Here is a 25,602-nt window from a genome sequence, read left to right on the forward strand (position 1 = left end):
CACAAGTCCTTTAAAGCATTTCTCAAAGAACCTATTTGTCATTGTGTTTTGAAAGGCAGATCAAAGTTAGAGGAATAAACAGTAACTTTGCAACAGCAGGAAGGAGACTGAAAAACAAAACAATTCTCTCAGCCTTCTCAGAGAACAGTCAGAACTAAACTGAATGCATCACAAGAGATTGAGCCCAGCAGATTTAGTAGAAAAAGGGAGGGTTACTTTTAAGTATATGAACACTTTCCTTAGCAAAAACAGGTCAGTAGAAGAGAAGGCTGCATTCAAAACATGACAGGAAATAGAAGGAAGCCCTGCAAAGAACCTCTCCACATCTCAACACATACACTCACCCCCAGCAAGTAAAAATATAAATAAAAATTCAGACACATTCTTCCCTGTCCAATGGGAACAAGAAAGAAAGAAAGAGCAAAATATTCCAAGAAACCCACAGACAAAATCACTTATATTCCACATTGATTAAATTACCATTTTTGGCAGAAACAAACAACACCTGTAAAAAGGGCAGCATCAGGTAAATCGTAAACTGCAGTGATTTCAAGTAACACCTTGTGACTACAAAGTGAAGGAGGTGTGCATTCATCCAGTTCAGTTACTCAAATAGCAGCAGCATAGGTTCCTCTAACAACAACACTTGGCTTTTACACATTCTTCCTACTGCAAGTCAGAGTATCTCTACGCCACTATGATGAACTTCATGCAGAGTAAAAAAATGTGTTATAGCACATTGTCATATAAGTAATTAAACAAAGCAAAAAAATATTCTTTGGGCTGAACTACTCTGCAGACCATCTGTTTGGAGCACAGAGAAAACAGTCTTTGTAGGATGACTAAAACCTATTTGAGTAAAGCCTTATCAGTGAGGAAAGTCTTTTAAGATTGTGAGTATACTTAGAGCTTATTCCAAAGAAAAGCTTTTTTTCTTCTAAGTTTCATCCACTATTTACTCTCAAAGGAGACTACTTAGAAGTGAGGCACAGAACTGGAAAACACGAAAGGTTTATAGTCTTCTTCTTTCCCAGTAAATTTAAAGAACATGTTCAAGTCAAGCAGGCATTTGAAGACTCCTGTGAGGCTGACAGCTACTTCCAAAATGTCCAGTATACTTGTCCTCTCATTTCTTTCTGTCATCACCTCTGGCACCATTTTCTTGTTTTTCTCATATCCCCCAAAATGGCTCTCAATGTCCCCTTGGACAGGGAACAGAAAATCTGTCTCAAGTATGTTAAAGCTGCAATGGAAGAACATTGCACCTCATCCCCAACATCATAAATTTCTTAATAAGGCATTTAACATTTTCATTTGTAGTTAAATCCTGCTAAAATTAAAAACTTCCTTAAAAATTTAGTTCTGTCTTTAGATTAAAATTCTTATTTTACTTAATCTTCAAAGTAATTGCAAACTATATCTTGTTACTTAAGTAGGACTTAGGATTAGGCGTCAATTCAAAGCACCTATGCTGCCTTGATTTTAAAGATCACTTCCATTTAGAGAGATGTCCACTTTTTTTGGTGAGTACAGGTTGCTGTTTAGGGTTTGGGTTTTTCTCCCCCACCTTTTTTCCCCAGACTACATCCGAATAGCAAAAGCTTCACCTACCACTCTGACTTCTTAAAATAATACCTCAAACCCAAACCAAACGTGCACTTTTCTTTATTTGTGAAACTCTGAAGAACTGCAACTTGTGACTGTCTGAAATATACACTTCACCCAAAAGAATCTACTTTCAAATATACAGTGAAATTGAGTCCCAGTTGTGGATCGTGTTGTACAGTTTACATTTCACCATTGTGTCATGGAGAACTTGATATAATCTCTATATATACATTTTTAAACACTCTTCCCTTTAACTTCATTTGAAGCCTAGTAGGGAAGTAATACAAGCTTTCCCATAAGTTTCATAAATGGAAGCAGACATTGGAGCCTGTGACAGGATCCCAGTGTACATATTTCCAGAACCCAACTCTATTACCAGACAGAACCAAATATTCAAAGAACTTTCCAGAAGGAAACTGGCTTCCTTAATCCACACCAGCATAGAACTGGTCACTTTATATTTAGAAAGCAACTTTGAGATACCACCATTCTTTATGGGTCTTCAAGCTAAAGCTGGAAAATCCTCTGGATCATTAGGATTTGGAGCAACAAGTTGCACCTAAAAAGGAAGAAAAGAAGTCTTACAAAAATGAATGCATTTCAAAAGTTTCTGACAGCTATGTATACGTATTTTACCCTCAAAAGGGTTCATTCTTCTACTCAAATGCTACTACTACTAAATACTATTTCTACTCAAATTATATCCATCATTATCACAAGGCTTTTATCTGAGAACTTGCGACTTGTAAAATTTCTTTTCAGTGTGTATGTTTTTATGATGCTCCCTGGAGAGGACCAGAATGTCACAAGTTCTGCAGCACCAAATGAAAGCAGTCTCAAGCAGATTACAGCATATTATTACTATATTTTTACATTCTAGAGCTACTGAACATATTGGGTTGCAGTTTTAATCTCTCTGATCTGTTACCATAAAGAATCATTTTTTTCCAGATGAAACAAATGCATCAACATGCCCATATTATTCTGAAAGTTCCTGGTCTTAAAGCATTTTAGTCACAGTAAAGTTTCTGTAAGTATGAAGAATAAAGATGCTATTTTCCAGTGTACAAATGCTTTTTTCTTCCAAAGGAAAAGGTAAGTTGAAATTTTTTATAATGGTTATATTGAACACATCAATTGTTCTGTAGGATCAAAGATTTACTGATCTCACTGTTAGTAAACAAAGTATTACTGTAACACAGATTTTTTTCAAAGAGATGCAAATCTTCAGTAATTTTAATTACTTCCCAATTTATATCAAAACTAATTGGATCCTTTCCTCTAGCTACCATTAGAGCATCTAGTAATCAGACCTTCTGAAATATAGGTCTTAAGAGTTGTAAGCCTGAATCAGTATTTAATTTCAAGTAACATAATATGGGTCAGGAACACAATATGCAGGACAACACACTATGAGACAGCAATTAAAAACAAGTCTGTCACAACCAAAATCAAAATTCCACACAGAAAGGGGCAGGACACACACAAACACTATTAACAACAGGAAAAAAAAAACAACCAACCAACCAAACAAAAAACCCCAAATGAACAATAGCACCACCACCACCACCACAAAATCCATTACCACTACTTCTGGTCGTGGTCCTGTCTCTTCAAGCCTTCTGCCACGACCACCTCGTGCTCCTCTTGATCCACGGCCAGGGCGAGGAAGACTCCCAAAATTAATATCCAGCTGAGAAGTTATATCATTCACTGGTTTTCGAAAGACATGAGAATTATCTTCAAAGTCTTCTTTTTGCAACTGAAAAGAAGATCTGGTTAAAGCCTACAGTTTTTCATGTATGAGCTTTTCCCCTCCCAGATACACATTCACACTTTATATTATAGACTAAGCAGGAGATGAACCAAGATAGCATCTGGAGTAGAAGACAGGCCTTAACTTGCACAGGATTTTAACACAGATGAGGTAATTACAGCTTCCCAAACACCTGGGATAGTTCTTTGTTAGCTCAGATTCCTGGTAACAAAAGCTTCTGTACCACCTCCATAATACTGAAGAGGTTTGTCAGAAATATAAACCTAGGAAGTTTTCAAAGAGACTAGAGCATCAGACCTAAGCTATTTACTCCTATAGTTATGTTCAAGTAATGGATAAAAGGTCATACCAAAGCTACTTAATCGATGTATTCATCTACATGCCTGCAGCTATGAGATTACTGTGCTTTTAACCGTGTGTTCCTAGTAACTAGTGCATGTCAGACTATTGCCCAGCATAACTTTAAGGGAGACTGTAGCAATGATCAAGTGTATGTTAAGTCATCCCTTACAATGATTAATCACTTATTCAGTGTCTAATTCAGGGATTTCACTTGCCTACGTTACACAGTTCCTTCTGTTCTGTGATTGATCACTTTAACAAGGTCTCTTGATACCACCAGAACAGAAACTTGATAAACAAAAGGAACAGAAACTTGTACTTTTCACATACCTGTATGCTTTCTTCAGAGTTTGTGGAAGGTACTCTTCCCACCCCTACCACTACCTCTCAGAAAAGAGGGGATAATGACAACTCTGACCTAAAAAAGTCTCACTAAAAAGAAGGCAGATGCAACAATCTAAAGTGATTAAGCATGTTTTGATGTTAATATTATAACTAGAGAAAAGGTACATATTCATAAATGCATGTAGACTTCGAGGATCAAAATTCCATCATACTAGACTGTATGCACATGCTTTTGTGACCCCCAAAATCTGAAATCTAAACTAGAACTTGAAAGAAGCTTAAGAAGCTTACCCTCTCTCCTCAGAACTAGTAGCTCACCATGGAATTTCAATCTAAATAATATTAGGGACTAAAATTTAGAGGAAATTGAGAGCACCATTACAGCACCACAAGGTCTCCAGGATTTGTTCTAAGAAGCAAGGCCCAAAAAAAACCAAACCCTAAAAATCCAAAATTCATATCTCTAAGAGTACAATGAGATACATGCAAGTGTATACTGGCAAGTAAGCTAAACAGGACTCAAACTGAGGAAAACAAGTGTAGTAAACCAAGTTTCAGAAACCAAGTTTTTCTAGCAGTATTACTAGACACCTATACAGGTGGCAGCAGCTGAATCAAAAGGTAGAACAACTTGCTATATTACATGTTTGCACAGAAAATAGGGGCGATGATGTGAGACAAAAAAATTGAACACAATTTAAAGCCTGTTTTGTGGCACATGTCATTGCAATGATAAAGCTTAGATACTGTTTTCTTGCCTATTCAAATTATACTAAAGCCAGTAGAAAAAAAATAGAGCAATTGTTTCCTAACCCTGGCTATAAAGGAAGGTTTACAGAATTCCTGAGGCAATGCTTACATCGTCACTATATTTTGACTTGTGAATCACCACTGCTTTGGAAGGAACAGTGGATTCTGGCTTCCGAATGTTGAATTCGGGCTTTGGTCGATTCCGTTGCTGAAGATTTTTCCACTCATCTAATGTCATTTCTTGAACCACTTCTTCCATTGGCTCTCCTTCAGTAGCTCTAGAAGTTTACAGTTTTAGAGTAAAAACACTAGCTTGCAATATTCCAGGATAAACAAGAACACTTATCTCCAAAATAAGGATACTAAACAAAACATTTAGACTATTTCTCACCAAATTATTTTCAATTCCACTTATTCCCCAAAGTAACTTCATGTTATAGTTTTATATTAATGTAACTTAGAGTATATATTTATGTACTCTTTGAAATTAATCATATGAACAAATGCCTTCTGCAGCTTCCTGTATGAGTACTCCTCCAGTCTCATCCTGAATTCAAGCACTTAGATTCTAGACAAAATCATTCTGCCTTTTTATCTGGCACAACTTAACTCTACAGTTTAATAGTGGATCTATCACTATCAAGTATAGTCACTGTTAAAAAACAAAAGCACACAGAGCAGTTTTAAAATACTCCAATTGCATGATTTCATTCCTTTGTACTGCACAATGACAATATGGGATGAATTCATGTTTCAGTGTAGCTTTCAGTCATCAAAAATGATAACCATATGATGATCGCACCATGGGATCTTATAGGTAATTATTAACATTTCCTTTGTTAATTTCACAAGATGCTTCCTTTAATTTTTTGTCAGATGTAGTAACAGACAAGCAGACAGTATTTATCACTTGGCAAAACCGGATCAATTCTAGTCAAATTATCATTTGTCACTAAGTACAATAATGACATGATCTAGAAAAACATATGGAATACATCAGAGGCTGCCTTGCATATTTTTGAACTGTAAAGACAGAAGGTTTATGTCTGTAAGACACACAGAGATAAGACAAGATACATAAGCAAAAAAAAACTTCTCTTCCACTCATCATGCTTGAGTACTCTTCTGCCACTTTTCTGCTGCTGATCACAAGAGGCTTCCCAGGACATCAGCTTTTAGAATACTATAGGTATATATTTAATGATACCTACAGAAAGCTGTTACCCACTAACTAGCATCACATACAGGGAGCACACTTTCCTACATCACCGTAACTCTCTGCTACATAAACAAGTCAAATACCATGACTTGTACAGGAAAGCCTACACTGATTATTCCAAGATGCTTGAGAAACCATTTCTCCTTACATAGAAAACTGTTACAATAGCAATTGAAGTTTACTAAGTATTTCCCTAACAATGACTTTTCTGGAAAGCCCCTTCATTAGAACCTGTCTCAGGAGAACAATGGATTTGGTTTTCCGCATTCAGTCACAGTTCCACAGTCCTACCAAATAATTATAATTTCCTCAATGTAAATATGCAGTTTATTAGGTGCAGATTGGAACTTTTTTATCATGGAAAGATGCAGAGTCAAATGACAATCAGTGACTGTGTGTATTTTGTTTTAAAGTTGTACAAGCAACCCGTTGGAATACACACATTTTTGGTACAGTACATTATAGAATTAGCCTATGTGGGAACAGGCCTGGTCCTCCTTCTTACCTGATAATTCTGTAGCAAAGCATTCATTTCTTGCCAGTCAAAATTAGACAGTATTTTTCTAAACACCCAGCATATGAATGGGAGAAGCAGAACTGAAACTAAAACAGCCCTTAATTTTAGTTCTAGTATTAACACAGTTCTAAATTTATTTCACAGAAGAATAACAAATACAGAAGTCCTGCACTACATGCCTGCCCCTGCATGTCTTTGTGCCCTGTTGTTTTGAAAATTCCAGCTTTATCGACCAGAAATTCAAGGTTAGAAGACTGGTAGGCAGTCTGTAGTTCCCTCCTCATTACGATCTGAAACTGTATCAGAAGGACTATTAGGGGAAAAAAAGAGTTTACTGAGTTACATAACAAGGATACTGGTGAAAGAAGCAGCTACTTCTGGAAAAACTCAAACAGATACTGTTGCATCTGTAAGAGCACTAAGAGCACATAGCACCAAAAATATTTCAATCTGTTGTCCTCAAGAGTAAGAAGCCAAGTAAGTTTTGATCAATTATCTGAACCTTCCGTTTTGGGAATAAGTGTTTGAAAAAAAAGACTAGTAGTAAACACTCAGACAAATTAAAGAGAAACAGAACTAGTAAGTGTCTCTATTAAACTGATTTAATTTTTTCCTAAGCGCCACTATCTCAGTAAATTGCATATCTGAACTTTAGGAAGTCTTTTTGCTGCCTCTCCCATGAACCAATCACTACATTACAGAGAATGCTTCAGTCCTTGGCAAGAGATGCAGAACTGGCACCAAAAAGTACTAGAGAACTAGCTATCAATATTTCAATTTGCAAAAGAAAACCAAGAATGTGAATGGTATTTTAACAGTGTAAAATGATGTTTACTTCATTTTCTGTGGCACAAAGATTGCACAAAAGAAGGGCAATAGTGCAAGTATTCAAGAATACTGAATGGTTTCTGCTTCAGTTGTAGGATATGCTAAAGTGACCAGTGACTTGAAAACAAGCAACCAAAACAACTAGGAATATGTACACTCAGCCAAAATATCAGCCACCCAGACACAAAAAGAACCACTAACAAGATAGAAGCTCTGAAGGAGGGACCTCAACTCCCTGGATTGTGCAGGAGCACTGCACTCAAGTATCTGTTCCTTCTTCAACAACATAGTATGTATGATAGGAGCCACAGTTTTGTTTGCATCAGATGTTATTGCTGGTGGACTGCAACAACACCTCAACTGAATAATGTCTTCTACATGGGAACAGCTGAGAAGCCCACAACAGCACTGCAAGACACGAGTCTAAAACACATGATGTACAATGGGAAACCTTTAAAGATGTGCAAAGGAAATATACATAATGCTAAAAAAAATTTCCATATCTATGAGAAAAAAAACTAACACAGCAGCTTCTATTTTTCTAAGTATTAGAAAGACCATCAGGGGACATTGAAATCTCCATTAGCAGAGTACATTAAAATCAACTAGACAGGTATCAGAAGCAACAATTAAAATTGGCCATGCCTTGGACCCAAAAGACCCTTTTCAGGTCTAAATTGCTATGATCATAAGATAACATGAGAACATCTGACCACACAGCAACTTAATCTAACCAGAGTTATTGCTTTGAAAAGTATACATACATCAAAAACATCCACTTGCCTGTTTCAAAGGAAATACTTGCAGATTTACATTGCAAATATCTGGTTTTTTCAACTGCAAAGTACGGGTTTGGTTTTTACTCCAAAGGATGGTTTTAATTGCTAGGTTATTAGCAGTACAAATTTGTTTTAGGATGTCAAGACTCCCAAGGGGAAACACCTATGAGTGAAGCACAGCAACAAAAACCTGCATATCACATTTTGGACAGAAACTTAATTGCAGCAAGTTACTTTGGGCACCAAGCCAGCATTCTGTGCTGAGGAAGTGCATTCTGTGCATTACTCTCTACCTTCTAAGTTATACATTTTTAATAACTGCTTGGTGTGCATCTTCATTAATCAAATTAATAAGCTCCTTGGCACACCAGCAGTCATGCTTACAGAACAATGCCAGACAACTAAGCAGAACCTCTGCACATGAACAAACTGAATACACAATGTAAGTCTTACCAAATCACTAAATGAGAGCCTTCAGTAATGTTTCCTACTGCTTCAGTGTCTCCAGTGGATGATAATAACCCTTTAACTATGCCTTGATTACAGTGCATACAGTAAAACAAAATACATTTTCTCTTTACCAGAAGGAAGGCAAAATGAAAGGAATGACATTTAGCTCACCTATTCAGCTATTATTTTCATATTAAAAATAATGACAGCAAGTCTCTCTCAGATCAGTTTTTGTATTATTCAGCTGCACAAAGCAAATGCTTAGCCAGCTTTTATCAAGAAGTCAATGACAAGAAGCTTTCCCACTAAACATTATTTACAAGAGCATTATCACCAGCTATAGAAAACTTTAAAGTTAAGTAAGGCAAGACCAAACAACAATTGTACAAACTTACTATGGAAGAAAAACACTGAATCAAATACTTATGAAGCTCTGGCCTGATCTATGAACAACTTTATGCCACCATTAAACAACAAAAAATAAACAGCAACAAAACAAATAAATGAGATAAATAGCTAAAACATCTTGAAGATAAGTTGTTAAAGCTTCCTATTACATAACCAATATGATACATAGCTGCACCAAAATGGAAAACTATCATGCGAGAAAAAAAAAATGTAAGAAAACCACACAAGATTAATACAAGCTCTGAAAATACCTTTAGGAACAGGAATTGATTAGCCCATGTGTTGTACTGAATAAAACACAAAAAACTAATTCAAATTGGTCAACACAAGTGTTTTACATTGTTTGAATTGTGAAGAAAAGTTCAACAAAAAGCAGTTGTGAGAACAGTTTATACTTGCCCACTACATGTGTATTTTATACAGGGTTGAGATTAATTTTGCTATTGCAGCAAAAAAAAGCCCTATGTGAACATGCAGTTTGGAATGATATAACTAGAGATAAACATTGTTGATACACTCAAGAAGATTTGAGGATATGGGAAAAAACACCTTGACTTATACAATTATTAAAGAAACTCTTATCCTGCCATACTCTGCAAATAGAAGCTCAGGAATGGCAAAACAGAGTCCTAAAGAGAAGAGCACATAAGTCACAAAAGTCCACAGAACCTCTTTTCCATGGAAATTAGCCAGTACCACATCAGAAAACTACATACCATCTTCATGCAGACAGGTTATTCCCAACTTCCAAGGATACCTTTTTTTACTTGCAATTTTAAATGGAAACACTTAAGACTAGAAAGAAAGTGAGAGATTAAACAAATCCAAGTCTTCAATCTCTTTCTCAAACCAAGCACACAACTGCAATAAAGCAGTAAAAAAGAAATGGTTTTCTTGCAGGCACTGCATTTTAGTGTCAAAATGAGAATGACCCTAGCAGCAGCCCAAGCAAACACACAACACTGTATAATATTGAGGCTGTTACAAAAGCAGAAGGTAGCCTAATTTGTGTTACCTGGATAGCAGGGACAACCTAAGCATGTAAGACCTTTAAATACATCCTGAAGCCTGAACACGATATCCTACCAGCTTTTACTTTTAAACATTAAAATAACAACAATTCCATCTTGTTAAGGTGTATGCCATACAACCATCCCTAATGACCAAGGCACTATTCACATAATGTCTCCTGTTTTAAAATACATAGGGTCACCAAGCTGACAGCCCCGCAAAAGGTAAGTGCAGGGAGATTTATGTAACTTATATTTTGTATATAGATTTGTAAGCCTTTAACACAGTATTTATTGCCCTGAAAGGAGTAAAGAGTGCAGAATTTTGTACTTCTAGGTTACTTTCTTTTTTGAATAATTTGAATTTCAGTGGACTATACCTAAATTAATCTTTAAAAAAAGAAAAATACAAATGGGAGTAAAATCTCCAGAAAGGCTCCCAGTCTAACTGAATACTTAGGGATCTCTAGGTTGAAAGAGTTTAAGATAATTGGCAAATACTGCCAGGGGCCTTCTCCACTGTATATACTTCTCATGCCTTAAGCTCTACAATGAACAGATAGAGACATCTCTACAAAGAGCTTGAATTGAAGCAGAAACACGTACGGGCATGAAATAAGCAAAGGTACCAGCAACAGACAAAATCAAAATTTTTAAAAAGCTGAGTAACTGTTTTCATATTTAGCTAATACAGTGCATTTTTGCCAGTGTACATACATTGCCCATCTAATTTAAGTTAGCCTAGAAACATTTTTTCAGTCCTAAGTCATTCAAAGATGTATTTCCCCATGTGTACACACCTTTAGCTATATATTAAAACCTACTTTAAAATCAAAAGAATTTAAGTTCTATCAACTGAACTTCTTACAGGGTTAAACAACCTGAACTCATAAAACAGGTTTTGTAGTCTAGTCAGCTTTATAATTAATAAATGAACCCATATCACTAACATCTGGAGCTGCTCTATGAAGTAAAAAAAGGCTTCACAGCAACACAAGAGGTCGACATACTGCACTGACATCTTTCACTCATTAGGAGATATACACCACATGCTATTTAAGTCTTCTTTAAATATCCTGCTTAGACAAGACTATCCAGTTATTTTTCTTAAGCCAGGGTTCATTTATTTGCTGTGACACTTGTTAGAATGAAAGCCAGAACACAATGGGCACATTTCTCTCTCAGTTTCTCTACTCTAAGAATCACTGCATTTTCAGAAATTTTTTACAAGTTCTACCATGGCCTCTAACAAATAAATTATATCTACATGATATGATTGATTGGTGAATACAAACTTAGAGTAGATCAGTGTATTTTAAATGTGTTTGTACAATTGCATGGACACCTCGAATACCTGTTGTCAGAGAACATCAAAAAGCATGGTAGCTTCTACAAATTAGACAAGTGAAAAAGGTAAAACATATTATGTAGTTTCTCCTTAAATGCAATTAAATGCAATCTTCAACTGTATAAATCAAGCTTTAGGAATTAGGGATATATCTTCCATACTCACAAATACAAAACAAAGCTTTTCTACTTTTAAATAGATGCACTAGCAAAACTTCACCATTCACATTTCAAGTGTGCCCCTCAATACAAGTACATCAATAAGAGTTAATTGTTTCCTTTGCATTTAGAAAGAAAATATTTGTCTGACTGTACTTGCTCAGAGGCTGTCTTTCAGGTGTCCCTGGCTGTCCAAGAGTTTCCACGGTCTCCTCCATAGATGCAGTCTGTTCCTTCCCCCTAAAACTGAAAGCAAACAAGCCAAAACAAAACCACAGTCTTCATGAGTCACACTGGAAAAAAATCAAATCAATACATTACTTCTTTTACCAGAATTCCTTGGTAAAGGTGGGGGGGGTGAAGAGAAAAAAGAGAAAACTCTTTGATCATAAGCAGAAAGATCTACTAAGCAACTAGTTGAGCAACTAACAAAATGAGCATATTTCGGGAATATTGGGAAAAAACCTATTTCATTTAAAAAAGAATAAAGCATGTATGAAGATTAAATAATTTAATCATGAATACTAACCATGATTAGTATTAGTTGTCAGTATAACACTGACATTTGGTGTTGTCTTTTTGCTTCTTTCAAATAATTAAAGTTTGTATTTTCTGTAACGTGAACTTTAATTCACTGTCAAATGACAGCAGAAACCTATTTTCATTCCAGTAGCAGGCACACATATTTAAAATTAACACCTTTTAGCCTCAATGCATTATTAGCACAATTAGGACACAGACATGCTTTTAGAATGCTTCAGAGACCTTTAATTTTGTGTCAGTTCTACCACATACCAGGAAAACATTGGTCTAAGTTCTGGTGCTATTGAATTGAAAAAAATCCAAAAAAACCAAACCTTAACTAGGAAGAAAATATGTAAGGGCCAATAAATACCTTTTAAGTTTATGAAGCCTTCCCTGATATCCTACAGAACACAGATTTCTGCAAGCTAGTTTCGTACTATCAGTTCAGATCAATGTTAACCTAGCTTATCCTTGGAAAAGCCAGGGTACCTAACCAGTTTACTCTTAATATGAAATTCCATAGTGGGGAGAGAAGTTAATACAATCTTTCAGAAGAATTTGGAATATCAAGAGTCAAAAATTAATACACATGAAGGCTATATTTTTCAAACTTTTAGCATTATTGTCTGAATCCATTAAGTTTTAAAATTAGATTTCATTTTTAAAGAAAATTTTATTTTTAAACATTTTGTCAATAGATGTGTATGTGGCCAAATATATTTGCTGTAAGTTCAAGGCACAGCTTTTTCTCCATCCTTTATCAGCCTTCAATGAAAGAGTTCTAGATGTATATGAGAGCAAAAGCCACTGGAAATAGCAATGTATTGCTAGGTGCAAAGAATGGACAAACGCCAACATAATCAGTGAAATTTTACAAATCTGAACAGAAATCAGTACCCTAAGAGATATACAGAACTGAACGGAAAAGTCCTAGGGTTTTTTTACCTCAAAGTGGCCATTAATCACATTATGCTACTGATTTTTCTGGCACTTTAAAATGTACTTCCATGGTACAGTCAACTCAATATTACCTTCAGAACGACAATGAAATGTACTAAAGTTTTGCAATTTAGAAATTATCCATAAAACTCCAGAAAAGAGCCCAGCAACTGAGTTTTAATCTTAGAATTAGCATTTTGGAGGAATTCCATTAAATACCAGAGTCCCATGTACTTTACTATTGAAAAAAGTAATAACTTATTTCCATTAAAAGACAACTCAGCCCCAGTTAAAAGATTCTGGCTGTCCTAAGTGAACAAACATCATCATATCTTTGCTTCAATTTAATCTTACCATCACGAAAAAGAGTCAAGTTAAAAAAATGTAAAATTACATTAATTACAACAATAAGAGAAAGCAATGCTTATAAAGCTCAAAATGGGACATGAAACTGATGAAAATTATGATCTAACATAGGCCACAGAAAATTATCATCTATGATGGGCACACGTATATGACATGCCTCATATCATCTTTCAATGTTCTGCAGTTATGAGCTCCACCTCCATCCTTTTTGTCACCTGCTTTCACACCTCTAGAGAGGAAAACAATTCTATGAGTTTAAAAGGATTTTTCCTTTTTTTTTTATTACCTCAAACTAAAACCAGTACTGGCATTTTGCCAGCCACCCTGGATATGGAAGGGAACAGAATACATAAAAGACCACACTGCAGTGTTGACTATTAGTTACTTGTATACCAAGTAAGAAACAGCACACGGAACACTTACATTTTATCATTCCCACTTTGTCTTTCAGGTTCTTGTTTTCTTCTTTGGTCAAACCCATCAAAACTTCCATTTAATCCACCACCTCTTCCTCTACCTCTCATTCTGCCTCTTCCCCCACCACGGCCTCTTATTGGTCTTTCATCATCTAATCTTTCCACTGGTCTAAGAAGAAGGTAATTAGTCAGACTTTTGTTTTTACTGAACAGTTAACAAGAAGAAAAAAATTCATACTATTATGTTTGTGCAGCTATGGGACAAACCAGTATATAACAGTTACAGCACAATTTATAGAGTGCATTTTTTTACAGCACACACTACAGCTTGTTTTGGTTTTGTTATTGAAAATGGACATAAACTGAACTCTGGAGGAATTATTACAGCACACAGAAACAGGAAGAACAGCAATTATTAACACTGAAAACATTACAGAAACTAAAGAAAACATTTTAAAACTGTCAAATCCTTACAACTTCATCATGTAATATTTCCACCATATTTATATGCAACTGCTAAAAATTTCAGACAACTTGTTAAATATCAACTATTGAGGTATAAAGTAAGAACAGTAACATTCTGAAGCATTGAGGGTTTAGGTGGAATCTTCTAGTATTTACAAAGAAAGCAAAATCAGCTTGATATGTGAGCTCAGAAACTAACATTATAAATACACTGCTGACTAGGGAGTACATTTTCAGAACTTTACATTTTTCAGTTTTGCCTTATATTTCTAACATTCAACAAACATGTACCACCAATTCAAGCCCCGAGGAAGATGAAACTACAGCTCTGACAGGCATGAAGCAAGGACTCTTGCAAAAAACCTGCACAGTAATAATGCACAGATCCTCCGTGAAGGAACCTTAGTTCTCTCTGCAGGATACATACCGTTCCACTGAGAATTCCACTTGTCTTTGTGCTCCATAGGGACGGAATTCCCTGAAAGATGTTCTCCATTCAGTTTTGTTCTGTCTCCCCTCTGTGCCTCTGTTATTGAACCCTTGTTCTTCTCCCTGCTTGGGTACTTGCTTTGGGCCTACACAAACATATGCAGGGATTACTGACAGCTCAACAGTAACACAATCACAGTTACCAAACTACTGACTGAAGTGAGTTGGCTATATGTCCAAACCAAAGTCCACCAAAATATTAGAAGTCCTTACAGCTAATGTTGCCAGACACTGTTTCTTTGAAAGACATGTACTTATTTTACCTTCTGTATTGATGAACCTGCAAAATACTATGGGTTTTGACATAGCGAAAGATTTCCAGAAAACATAGTCTAAAGAAAAATCTCATTTTGCTCACAAGTCACAGAAAAGGAGAAGAAAAACTGTTTCTCTCATGTTTTCAAGGATCATGAAATTGTAGTACAGGATGAGGTAGAGAAGCTTCAATGGAAAAGACTAATTGAAAGATAGCATCAGAAGCAATGAAGGTGAGGGAAAGAGAAGGACCCCTAACAGATAGTTGATTGTGAAATAACACACCTCCTGCCACATGAGCCTAGTTTAGACATGTAAGCCTCCAGGTCCTCTAAGCTCATGGCCACAGTATCAAACAACCAGCACAGGGTCACCTCTTCACGTTGCTGTTCTATGGAGGAAAGCACCATTCAACAACACTAAAGGTCACCAAGTTCAGTTGGCAGAGACCCAAACAGTAAGTAGAAAGACTTCAACACCACTAATTCTAGAACATAAACATATTCCAAGATAAAATATACTTAGGCTTTTTAGAGTTTTGTTCAGCCATTGTTGGGGTTGAGGAGAATTAGGTTGGGCAGAATGAATGGAAAGAAATTGTGAATTATAATAGAAAAAATTGCAGTTTTACACTCCTATCTAGCAGAAGATTAAGGTTCTTTATGCGCTTCCTTTCCTGTTTTCCCAAATTCTGTTCTCTGTCCCAGACCAAGTTCTCCAGAAGCAAGCAAGCAAGCCATTTGGTCTGTTAGCCTCTATAATGAAACCAACACCTTTTTCCACCAACAGCGTAAGTCTATCAAGCAAAGAACAGGAAGACTGGTCTCAAACAAACCAGAGCTACTGTTTCCACAAGAAGTACTGTGCTACTGGGGAATACCGAGCAGATTACTGAACTCAGGTTAGTGGACAAGTGGCAGTCCTGGCTACCTCTGTTGCTAGAACATAGAGAGAAAAAGGCTATTTTATGTCATAATATTAATATGCAAATTAATTCATAGCCCCAGATAAATGTCCATATAAGAAGATTTTTGATCAAACCTTAGGCAGTGAGGATGAAGTCTAATACCATTTGTAAAGAGAAAGTTTCAAAGAACTGTCCACTTGGTGCATATGGTAAATAAAGCTTTTTGTTATGCAGTAAGAAGAGTCATATTTGTACAGAGAATATAGTTTTATATGTGGCGCAGAAGCAACTCCAGCTTTGCTTTTCTTTACACTACAAACACTTGACATAATATCTTCCAGTAATTCTCTCTTCTCAGGTTTGGAGTTACTCAACCCTTAGAGCACTGAGCATATCAGCATTACTCAAATTATGATGTAGTCTCTGGATAAAGGACAACTTTTGATATCAGTTCCTGAGTAAGTTTTTCAAATCAGGACAGTTTAACACAAAGCAAAATTACAGAAGAACTGTAGATGCTGTTGGGAAACATCTGCTCTACACACATCTCAACTACACTACCAACTACATAAATGCTAATTCTAAATTGGAATCTTGCTGTGGAAAAAATTACTACTAATTTCTGGCCTCATTTTAATGATTGTGTTCGTATCTGAAGGCAGAACAATGCATAGAAGACTATTGTGTTATTTATTTTTGATCCTTTATCACTGGCTAAAAGAAGCATCAGTTATTCTAAAAAGATTCCCTTGGCAAGAATAAAGTAGTCAGACACACCCATCCCTAGTACTTCGTATTAACCTCAATTTCACCTTGAGATTCAAAGAGCTCCTTCAAACTAGCAAAATAATGGCAAAAAAAGAAGACACAGTAGCAATTTTAAAAATATAAGTTCCTCATTTTATTACCCAGTACTGCCTAGAAGGACTTCAACACAAGTCCTCTTGCTAGACATGTCAGTGCACTACATGCCAGCAGCACTGAGTGTACTGGATGGAGCCGTCTGTTCCACTCCAATTTGAGTACCAGGCTGTTTCACTTTGATTCCAACAGGTGGCTTCATTTACTGCAGATGGATTTTAAGCACTAGCAAGACTATTCTATACAGGTAGTAAGTGCCACAAAAACATCTTTAATTAGTTTGACAGACATGAAGTAGTGATCAAGGCAGTATGCAACACCTGTATCTCTCTAGTAGGATAAGTCACCCTTAGGGCAGAGTTTGTGTGACCTGCTGTGAATCAGTTCAAAAAGACAGCTCAACTTTCAGTTCTGCATGTAAGTGCAAACCAAACTGGAGCTTGGCAGCAGTGATAGCATAAACTCTACAATCTTAATCCTCTGCTACGTGTGTGTCCTAGCACAGATGTGTATGTCCTCAGTTTAATTCACAGAGCTCAAGAGCCACCTACACTTCAGGGAACAATAAAACAAGGCAACAAAATCAAGAGAAAGCATAAGCCACCTTGTATATCACCAACATAATAAATTAAAGAACTGGGGCACACTCTGAATTCTTGCTTAATAACTGCCTCTTCAAATACACCCCAATTTTGTCTGCTTGCTTGTCTACATAATCTAGTATGCAAGCTTTCTTCAAAACCACACACACACAAAAAAAAAAGCTCTGGAATTCTGTGGATCACATACTTGAGGCCTTGCAAATACAATTCTGAAAACTGAAGATCACTCTTTCCTAGTTACCTAATTTAGTCTCACTTTAAAGCTGTTTTTCTGTGTCTTAAAATTACATCTGTAATCTGCATTCACCTGAATATGTGTCCCTCCCACCATTCTCCACTTCACCACAGCTTTCCTGGATTGTTACCACATCAGCCCAGTCTGTTGGCTGAGCTGCCTATCGCTTTACTTTTTAAACTGAGGAATCAGAAGAGATCTGTGTTTTGACAGACCTAGCTTTCTTTTTCCCCAGAAGCAGCAGCTGAGCTATTATTAGAGGGAAAGAATCTGTAAATACTAAAATTACCAGGTACTGGTACTAGACAGTGCTAAAGAAAAAAAAAGCTCAATTTTACAAGATGTTGTTAAAACTCTAAATCATACTTACAGCAAATATAGTTAAGTAGTTTTCACTTTCCCCACAATAATACTTCCCTATTAGTATTAGTCTTGTTAACACTGCAGCACTTACATAAGAAGACTTTCTAGAGAAATGTTTTTAATAAGTATGTACATGTAACTTGCTACTGGAAAAGCATAACTTATATTTTTATAACCTGTATTGTTGCTTGGTTTCCCAGACACTGGATATCTGTGTATTAACATATGGATATAAAACAATGCAGCAAAATTTAGCTGCCTTTCCAGTGTTGCTATCTAGCTCTCAGCAACTTCCTCCATGCATATAATCTATCCTCAAACAAGGGAGACTTTTGCTTGGAAAGAGGTAACTCTCTAGATTTTGTGGCTCTTCGCTGGCTTGTAGTGAGAGAGTGTGCTCTCACCTTTTCAAAATTTTGCATTTTAAATGTTTTTTTTTTTTTCGTAGAAAGCCTTGATTTCAGACAAACACCGAAGGAGCCCAGCTTGCAACTGCTATTAGTGACTATAAGCTAAAGTAGAAACCTTGCTGTTTCTCCCACTTCCTAATATGAGGATGTGATGGTGATAGCTGGTATGCAATTCACAAGCTGAGAGAAGTAACTGCTTACAAAGAGCAAATGGAAAAAGAGTGTTTGTGGGAGGGTCACACTGACAGAAGACTTCCCAGCATAAAAAGAGACCTCTTACAGACCTGAGACACCGAGTTACATTTGTTGCCTGAATGGATAGATCTAATCATTATGGGAAGGAGTGAAATCACCACAAACATACAAAAGGAGCTAAAAAATACCAGAATTGTTGAAAACCACAGTCACAAAGCTGTCGAGCTGTGGACTAATCAGCATTAATGTAGAACTGATACTTGGGCTTAATCCATAAATAAACCCAAAATAAATTAACAAACAAAAAAGGCAAAAAACAAACCCATCCAAAGAAACAAAAAAATCAAAACAACAAGAAAAACCAACAACCATTACCCCCTCTTATACTGCTGACCAATGGCTCTCCATACATTGTAAATGGAAAATAACACAGAGTGTATGCACTGGTGAGAAACTTTGAGGCACTTGAAACTGAGCCTCTACAACCCTTGCTGATGACCCAAGAGGCCACACTAATTGCATTAGTAAAAGCAGCCTTGTGGTGACATGACCAGCAAGTGCCACTATTTATACAGAGTTGAAATAAGCTTTTGGAGTGTGTCATGCAATGGTTATGCCATGGAAAAAATGAGAGTCCCTTGCTTCAGCAGAAAATAATATTTCTGCAGATAGTATTCCTGTGGTACACTATTGAGCTCATACAAAAGACTCCAACAAAATGAAAAAAACCCCAAAAACTCTAACTTGTAGTCAGATAGGTTCATAATGGCCTGAAGCTTATGAGCCGTATTCTTTGGGGTATTACACAATGTTGGGAAATAGCCCTCGTCAACATCTAAGGTTGTCATCAAGAGGATTAGTGTTTGGCAAACAATTACACCTAGGATCAGACTCTTGGAGACCAGAGGTTGGACCCAGTATGTTAAATAAATGCAAAAAAGCTTTGAGAGGAAAAAAAAAGTATGCTCAATGGTATTACTGAAATATTAATTAAGGTATTTTCACAGAAATCCAAATTAGAAACTAAATGGAAATAGTCACATACCACTCTATTATGTACTTTCCTGTTAAAGCTTCAGGATATTATGCCTGTTACTTGTAATATGTGACATTATTGATAGCAGTTAAATGCTTTGAAAGACTTAATGAGTTCTTCCTGACAATAGTGGGAAAGCTTAATAGAAACAAAGGGAGGACTAGTGTATACTGAGTTTAGTTAGCTGAATTATTTTATCTAAGTAGTTTTGCTTAGCACAAGCAAAATACTGAAGTTTTAGGCCACAAGTTGCAAATTTTCACCTTGAAATGCCGAATGAGTCTTGTACTACTGTTTGGCTACAATGAAAGGAGGCTCTGAGACCAGTGCAAACTAAAAGATTAGAAGTCATAGCTACCATCAGAAGCTGCAACCCCACCCAGATAAAGATAGCTACAGAGAAAGAATGTGATATGGACAAGAAGACTCCAAAACAAAAATCACCATCGGAGTAAGATGTGCATGCAAGGTGTGTGGAGTGTGCAAAGAACAGGTGATTAGGTTGTAAGGGTATAAAATCCCAGGTATTTCTTTGTTCTAAGTCCCTCTGGTGAGGCACCTAGCTTGAGCTGTACCTGTTGCAGTACCACAAATTTATTAATGTTTTTTTCCCCAGAAACTGGATGTCAGCTGTGGGAAGCCTAGGGTGAATAAACTTCTTTAACAACCTATACACAGGCAGCTAATCTTCCAACAAAACTTCATAACTGGAAATAGTAAAAGGCAATTTACCCTCACTCAAACACTTATTTTGCTAAATTTTCAAGAGTAGAAGAATTAATGCTCCAAAACCAATTTCACTTTCTCCCCTTTGAATGTGTGTGATTCTAATATCAAACAATAGCTTCAGCTATTGCAAGCAGCACACCAAAGACACACAGGGTGTTAGACTCTATCCTGTGCCATTTTGTTTTCATATGTACCAGTACTTGCTGAATTAGAGCATTGCCTATCACACCTTTCCTCTAGACAATCCTTATAACACTGCAGTTAAAAGAATGCTATCAGGATAAAATATTAAAAAATAAGAAAATTACAGTCAGTCTCAGATAAAACTCCATAGAAACTTCCATGCTATTTTAAAACCACAGCTAAAAACTCAAAAGCACACTATTTAGGAACTATATATGTAGGTTACCAGAGTCATCATATGTACATGAAAGAAAAAAAAAAAACCTTTTCGAAGTATTAGCAACAAAGATTTAGAGATTTCAAAAGAACAGAGCATTACTGCATGATCAACAAATTTAATTTTCCTAGACTGGTAAAGTTGCAAGCACTGCAACTGGGTCTTTTGAATAAAGAGCTGGCAAATGCAGTTTGGTCACTGTGGTAAGAATGAACCGAGTTAACATCAAGTGGTGCAATTACAAGAGCTGCAATACCAAAAACCAGTCTTTACCCAAATCCTCAGCTAATACAGTCTAAAAAACACAAAACAACAGTGAGCAGAAGAGAAAAAATACATCTTTAAGGTAAAAAGTTTATGTTTTGGTAGACAATGAAATAGGAGTCCATTTTCTCCATAAAAAACAAAGCATAAAGAGTTGTCTCCTTACAGTTGTGCCATTTCATAATAAATAGTTTGGATTCTAAAGTTCAAAGTATTGCATTATCTAGCAAAGTCCTCTCAGGAGGTTTGCTTCAAATTGAAAATATGTCCAGAAATTTAGTAAAACCTGCTTTGAAAAACTCAGTGAAGAATTACATTTTAAAAAAACCAACAAACTATCTTACAGGACTTTGTGACTAAACCTTCCACTCAAACATTAAAACATAATACCACAAAAAAATCTGACTACTGTAAAACTTCTTATAGTGCAAGATACAACACCAGATGTGCTTTGAGTCTTTCTAAAGACCCTTTTTACAGATTGAATATGCTTAAGAAATAATACTACAATGAAACAAAAATCATGAAACTTAACAAGACTTGCTGCAGTCCAAACAAGCAAATACTGTAGCAATTAGATAAAACAGTCTGGAGGAGTCCAAAGCAGGGTTATGAAGATGATCAGGCTGGAGAATATCCAAAAGAAGGCTGTGAACCTTATGAAAAGGTTGGTGAGTCTGCCTTATGAAAAAAGACTGAAGGGTCTATGTCTCTTCTTCCCTGGACAGGGCTTCACATAAGCCTCATCACAGCACCCAGGTATTTGAAAGGCTGCAATGACAAAGGCACTCTTCACAAGGAGCCACATGAAAATGAGTGGCTACAGTGGGGAAAGTCGCACAAGAAGAGATTTCATCTTTGTTAAGAATTTCTTTCTGGTGCTACCTTACGTTGAAACAACCTTCTCAGGGCTAAGCCCCCACCAAAGAAGGCTTTCAAATTGTAACTGGACAAGACAGCAGATGAGGTCTTGAAGGCTGCCTTTCCTAGGAAAGGTTGGACCAGACCATCCTTCCAACATAGCATTTCAACCTTGTTCTGTAATGATTCCAAGAACACTAGTACAATACAGTGAAATCCATCATTTCAACTGTAACACTACTAGAATCTGATTCTGCTGTTCAGATGCGTCTATATGCTACTTTTTTGTGTATAATTACTAATAAGAAGAATTAAGTTAAAGGTAGTTATCCCCAAAATCGGGGGGGGGGGGGAAGGGGGTGTAAATCACTAAGAAAGTCTAGAAACAAAGTCTTAAGTTTGGTATGTTGTTTTTCTTTTTTTTTTTAATTAGAAGTTTAGAAATTAGTTTGACAATTTAGTAATTTTAATCAACATTATTTATTTCCCTAAGGAGAGGTGCACTCTTCTAACAACGCATCTGTTATTAGAAGCTTTATGCCAAACTGTGAGAGTACAAGGACATTCCCTAGAGGTTGGTCATTCTCAATTGTCAAGCTTTGTACGGCTCAGTAGAGAGCTGACCCACTCCCTTCCAAAAAAAATGCAAGATTTTTCTCTCAACATGCCACTTACTTAACATTTGTCAGCTACATCATCACTTGTGCATATACCCTAACTCAGAGGGTTCTCTGCCACTCAGAGCAGACTTGGCTGAGACAGAACATTTAAAGGAAGAACACACAGTCAAGACCAAGTCTTGACTATCCACACTGGTTTAACATCTTAGGCACTGTACTTTTATAGTCCTTACTTCCTAACAAGCCCAAGACAAACACACAAAATCCCAAAGAGATGCTACGTTTAAAGAGGAAAGTGTGTTTTTAAACATAGAAGAGAAATAACTCTTCTTAAAATAGATCTTAATGTCCTTTCACTAAGGGTACTATAGTCAGCAGTCTTTTCTCCATTTTAAATTATCAGGAAATTGAAACAAGGTGCACATGCCTGTTGTCTCTGTATGAGAAAAGAGATTTCTTAACACCAAGGTTGCAGAGAATAATCAAAGACACATCACAGGGCCACTGTGCATTGCCAAGAATGGAGACACTTATCAACAAGCAGGAGGTAAAGGACAGCCTTCACATACTACCATGCTCACATGATAGCACGCATAACATCCTACCACGGCAAGATACTGATAACCACCAGTTCTCGTTCAAGGACACTTTCATCAGAACTTGAGGTTTTGCTGTTCACTGAACAGACTCCTTCAACTGCCATTGATAACCACAGCAAAGCAACCCTTAAATAAAATAAGCTGTTATGGTCTAAACATTGGTTTCAGGAGACTAAGTCACTCAACTGCAGAGAAATCTCAAAAAGGTTAGTTTCATATAACTGCGCACAAAGACAGTGATAACTTGTTGATATCTTCCTTTACAAAGGTGCTCATTACCCAGCACGTATCTAGCATTGAAAGATTCTCCGCTCCACAAACTGCTAAAAATGCATCAAGTAACTGCTGTTGGGAAACGTATAGGACTCTAAGCCTAAGCAATAGAATCGGTAGCACTGGCAATAACTTGGAGCAACAACCACGATTCAAAGACCTTTTTCTAGGGCATTAAAACACACAGTACAATTACTGTGAGTTTAACAGGAGCTTTTACTAGAGGAAGAAAACAACTTAATAATAGATTATGTGTTCAGCTTCATTGCTTCCTGCAGGAGAATGGGAATTTACAACTCAAGAGGGTTGAGCTGTAAACCCTTTGCACATTTTCTGTGCAGAGATTCTCAATATTTGGAAATAATCCACCAGTTCTGAGATACTTTTGATATTGAATCCAGCAACCTGAAGCTCAATACCGGTGAGTAGTAACAATCAGACTAAGACTAGCAATCAGCTCCAAATGCAAGAAGCTATAGCCCACAAAGCCTCCAGCTGCAAAGAGGACTGTGACAGACATTTTAGTACAAAAGCCAACTGACTCCCTCTTTTCCCAAGCAGTATTACACATCAAAACATAGCAGCTGACCATTCCTGAACACCTGCTGAAGAGTTACCCAGGAAATAAGATTTATTCAAAGGTTCAGGTTCAAGGCAAAATCAGTGCAGATCCCTGGAGACGTTAGAACGCTGAAGACACTGAAAGGCCAGAAAACGCAGAGGTACCAAGAAATTATGCCTGGAAACTTCAGACACTGAAGGATACTGCCCAGGGTGACAAGCAACGAAAGGCAGCAACAGCGCTGCTAAACCAACACGAAAGCTGCCAATGCCGCAGCGTAGTTGACACTCTTGCACTTGTCTCTTTGGGATATTGCTGAAGTTTTCATTTACATATTCAAAGGCCCTCTCGGCTGAGAGTGCTCGGCAATATATGTCGGGACCGTGCCCAAGCATCACTGCTTTCTCTGAGGGGACTTCCAAGCGCGTTCACCACAATGACCCCACCACAACCAGGATTTTTCAGCCCCGCTATGACAGCGCTCCCCCGCCACGCCAGGGCTGCGAGAGGTCGGCGAAGCGCGGAGCCGGCAGCACCCACGCCGCGGGACCCGCACCGGGCACCGCAGCGCCGGCATCGCCTTCCCTCGCTCCCAAACCGGCCGCCGGGGCACTGCCGCCTACCTGGCTGCGGCGGCGCCGCGGGGGAGGCTGCGGGGCAGCTCCCCGGCTGCTTGCGCTCCTTCGGGGGCTCCTTCTGCGGCTCCCTCCTGCCGCCGCCCGCCCGGCCGCCGGCCGCCGCCTCGCCGCGCTTCTTCCGCTGCTGCCGGAGCCGCTCGACCTCGCGCAGGACGTCGAACGGGTCCGACTCATCGTCCAGGAGGTGGCAGAAGCGATTGGCGACGGAGCACGCGATGCTCTCCTGCATGACGGCACCCACCGGGCTGCCCACCAGCCCCGTCATCATCCGCGCGGCCGCCTCGCCTCGCCTCCCCCGACCTCCCCCTGCCCTCTCCCCCGCGAGGCTGTTTCGGCGCGGGGCCGAAACAACAACACGCACCGCCGGGCGAGAGCGGCAGCAGCAGCACCGGCGCAGCAGCAGCAGCACCGGCGCAGCAGCAGCACCGGCCCGGCAGCAGCACCGGCCCGGCAGCAGCACCGGCCCCCGCGCCGCCCCGGCCCCGCCGCACCTTCGCGCAGCCCCGCCCCGGCCGGGCCGCTGCAGCCAATGGAACCCCGCAGCGCTCCCACAGCGCACCCGCCGCCTTTAAGCGCGGCCGAGCCCGCCCACAGCCGGCACGCGCGACCGCGAGCAACAGATCAGCCAATCCCGGCGCCCGGATCCGCCCCACCCCGCCCCTTGTGCCCAGCTGCAGCCAATTATCGCGCAGGCTCGGAGCTGTCAATCACACCCGCTGACCAATGCGGTGCGCCGCTCTGTTATTCATCTGGTGCGCGCCCCGCCGCCCCGGCTGCGCCCCGTGTGGGGACGTTGTGTGGCAGCGGCGGTTCAAGCGTGGCGCCGGCACACCGCGGTGTCGCCGCGGGTCTTTTGGTACAACCTGCATCCTCTAACAAGTGACACCAACGAAAGAGGCGCTCCCTACACTGTGAGTTCCCAGGGTAGCTCCGCTCCGTCCAGCGAAACCCGGGATGGGGCTCCCATCCGTCACTAAGCCCCCGTGGTGACGGATTTTAGTGCAGCATGCCTTGTCAGCTGCTCACAGTTCTGGGCCTACTTTTGCTGCCTCA

The 25,602-nt window shown here is 38.5% G+C and overlaps 1 protein-coding gene across 2 annotated transcripts; it reads right to left on the reverse strand.

The window, feature by feature from the left end:
• Positions 1-1,647: 1,647 nt before the first annotated feature.
• HABP4 (hyaluronan binding protein 4) lies at positions 1,648-25,164 on the reverse strand. Of its 2 annotated transcripts, XM_030259041.4 has the most exons (8): positions 25,041-25,164; positions 24,535-24,794; positions 14,678-14,825; positions 13,793-13,954; positions 11,696-11,785; positions 4,932-5,100; positions 3,194-3,370; positions 1,648-2,167 (listed from the first exon to the last, which is right to left on the reverse strand). In XM_030259041.4, the coding sequence occupies exons 2-8, from the start codon at positions 24,776-24,778 to the stop codon at positions 2,111-2,113; spliced, it is 1,047 nt and encodes a 348-aa protein (XP_030114901.1). In that variant the 5' UTR covers positions 24,779-24,794; positions 25,041-25,164; the 3' UTR covers positions 1,648-2,110. The 2 variants fall into 2 exon arrangements, with proteins under 2 accessions (XP_030114901.1, XP_030114900.1); XM_030259040.4 differs by lacking the exon at positions 25,041-25,164 and having other exon boundaries at positions 24,535-25,030.
• Between the last annotated feature and the right edge of the window lie 438 nt (positions 25,165-25,602).

The sequence above is a fragment of the Taeniopygia guttata genome, chromosome Z, assembly GCF_048771995.1.
Source record: "Taeniopygia guttata chromosome Z, bTaeGut7.mat, whole genome shotgun sequence".
NCBI classification, from domain to species: Eukaryota; Metazoa; Chordata; class Aves; order Passeriformes; family Estrildidae; genus Taeniopygia; species Taeniopygia guttata.

Excerpts from the sequence above, each read along its gene's own strand:
- HABP4 (XM_030259040.4), bottom strand. The coding sequence starts at position 24,817 with ATGATGACGGGGCTGGTGGGCAGCCCGGTGGGTGCCGTCATGCAGGAG. Across the intron at positions 3,371-4,931 it reads AGTCAAAATATAGTGACGAT|TTGCAAAAAGAAGACTTTGA; the intron begins GTAAGCATTGCC and ends TCTTCTTTTCAG. Across the intron at positions 2,168-3,193 it reads GACCACGACCAGAAGTAGTG|GTGCAACTTGTTGCTCCAAA; the intron begins GTAATGGATTTT and ends CTTCCTTTTTAG.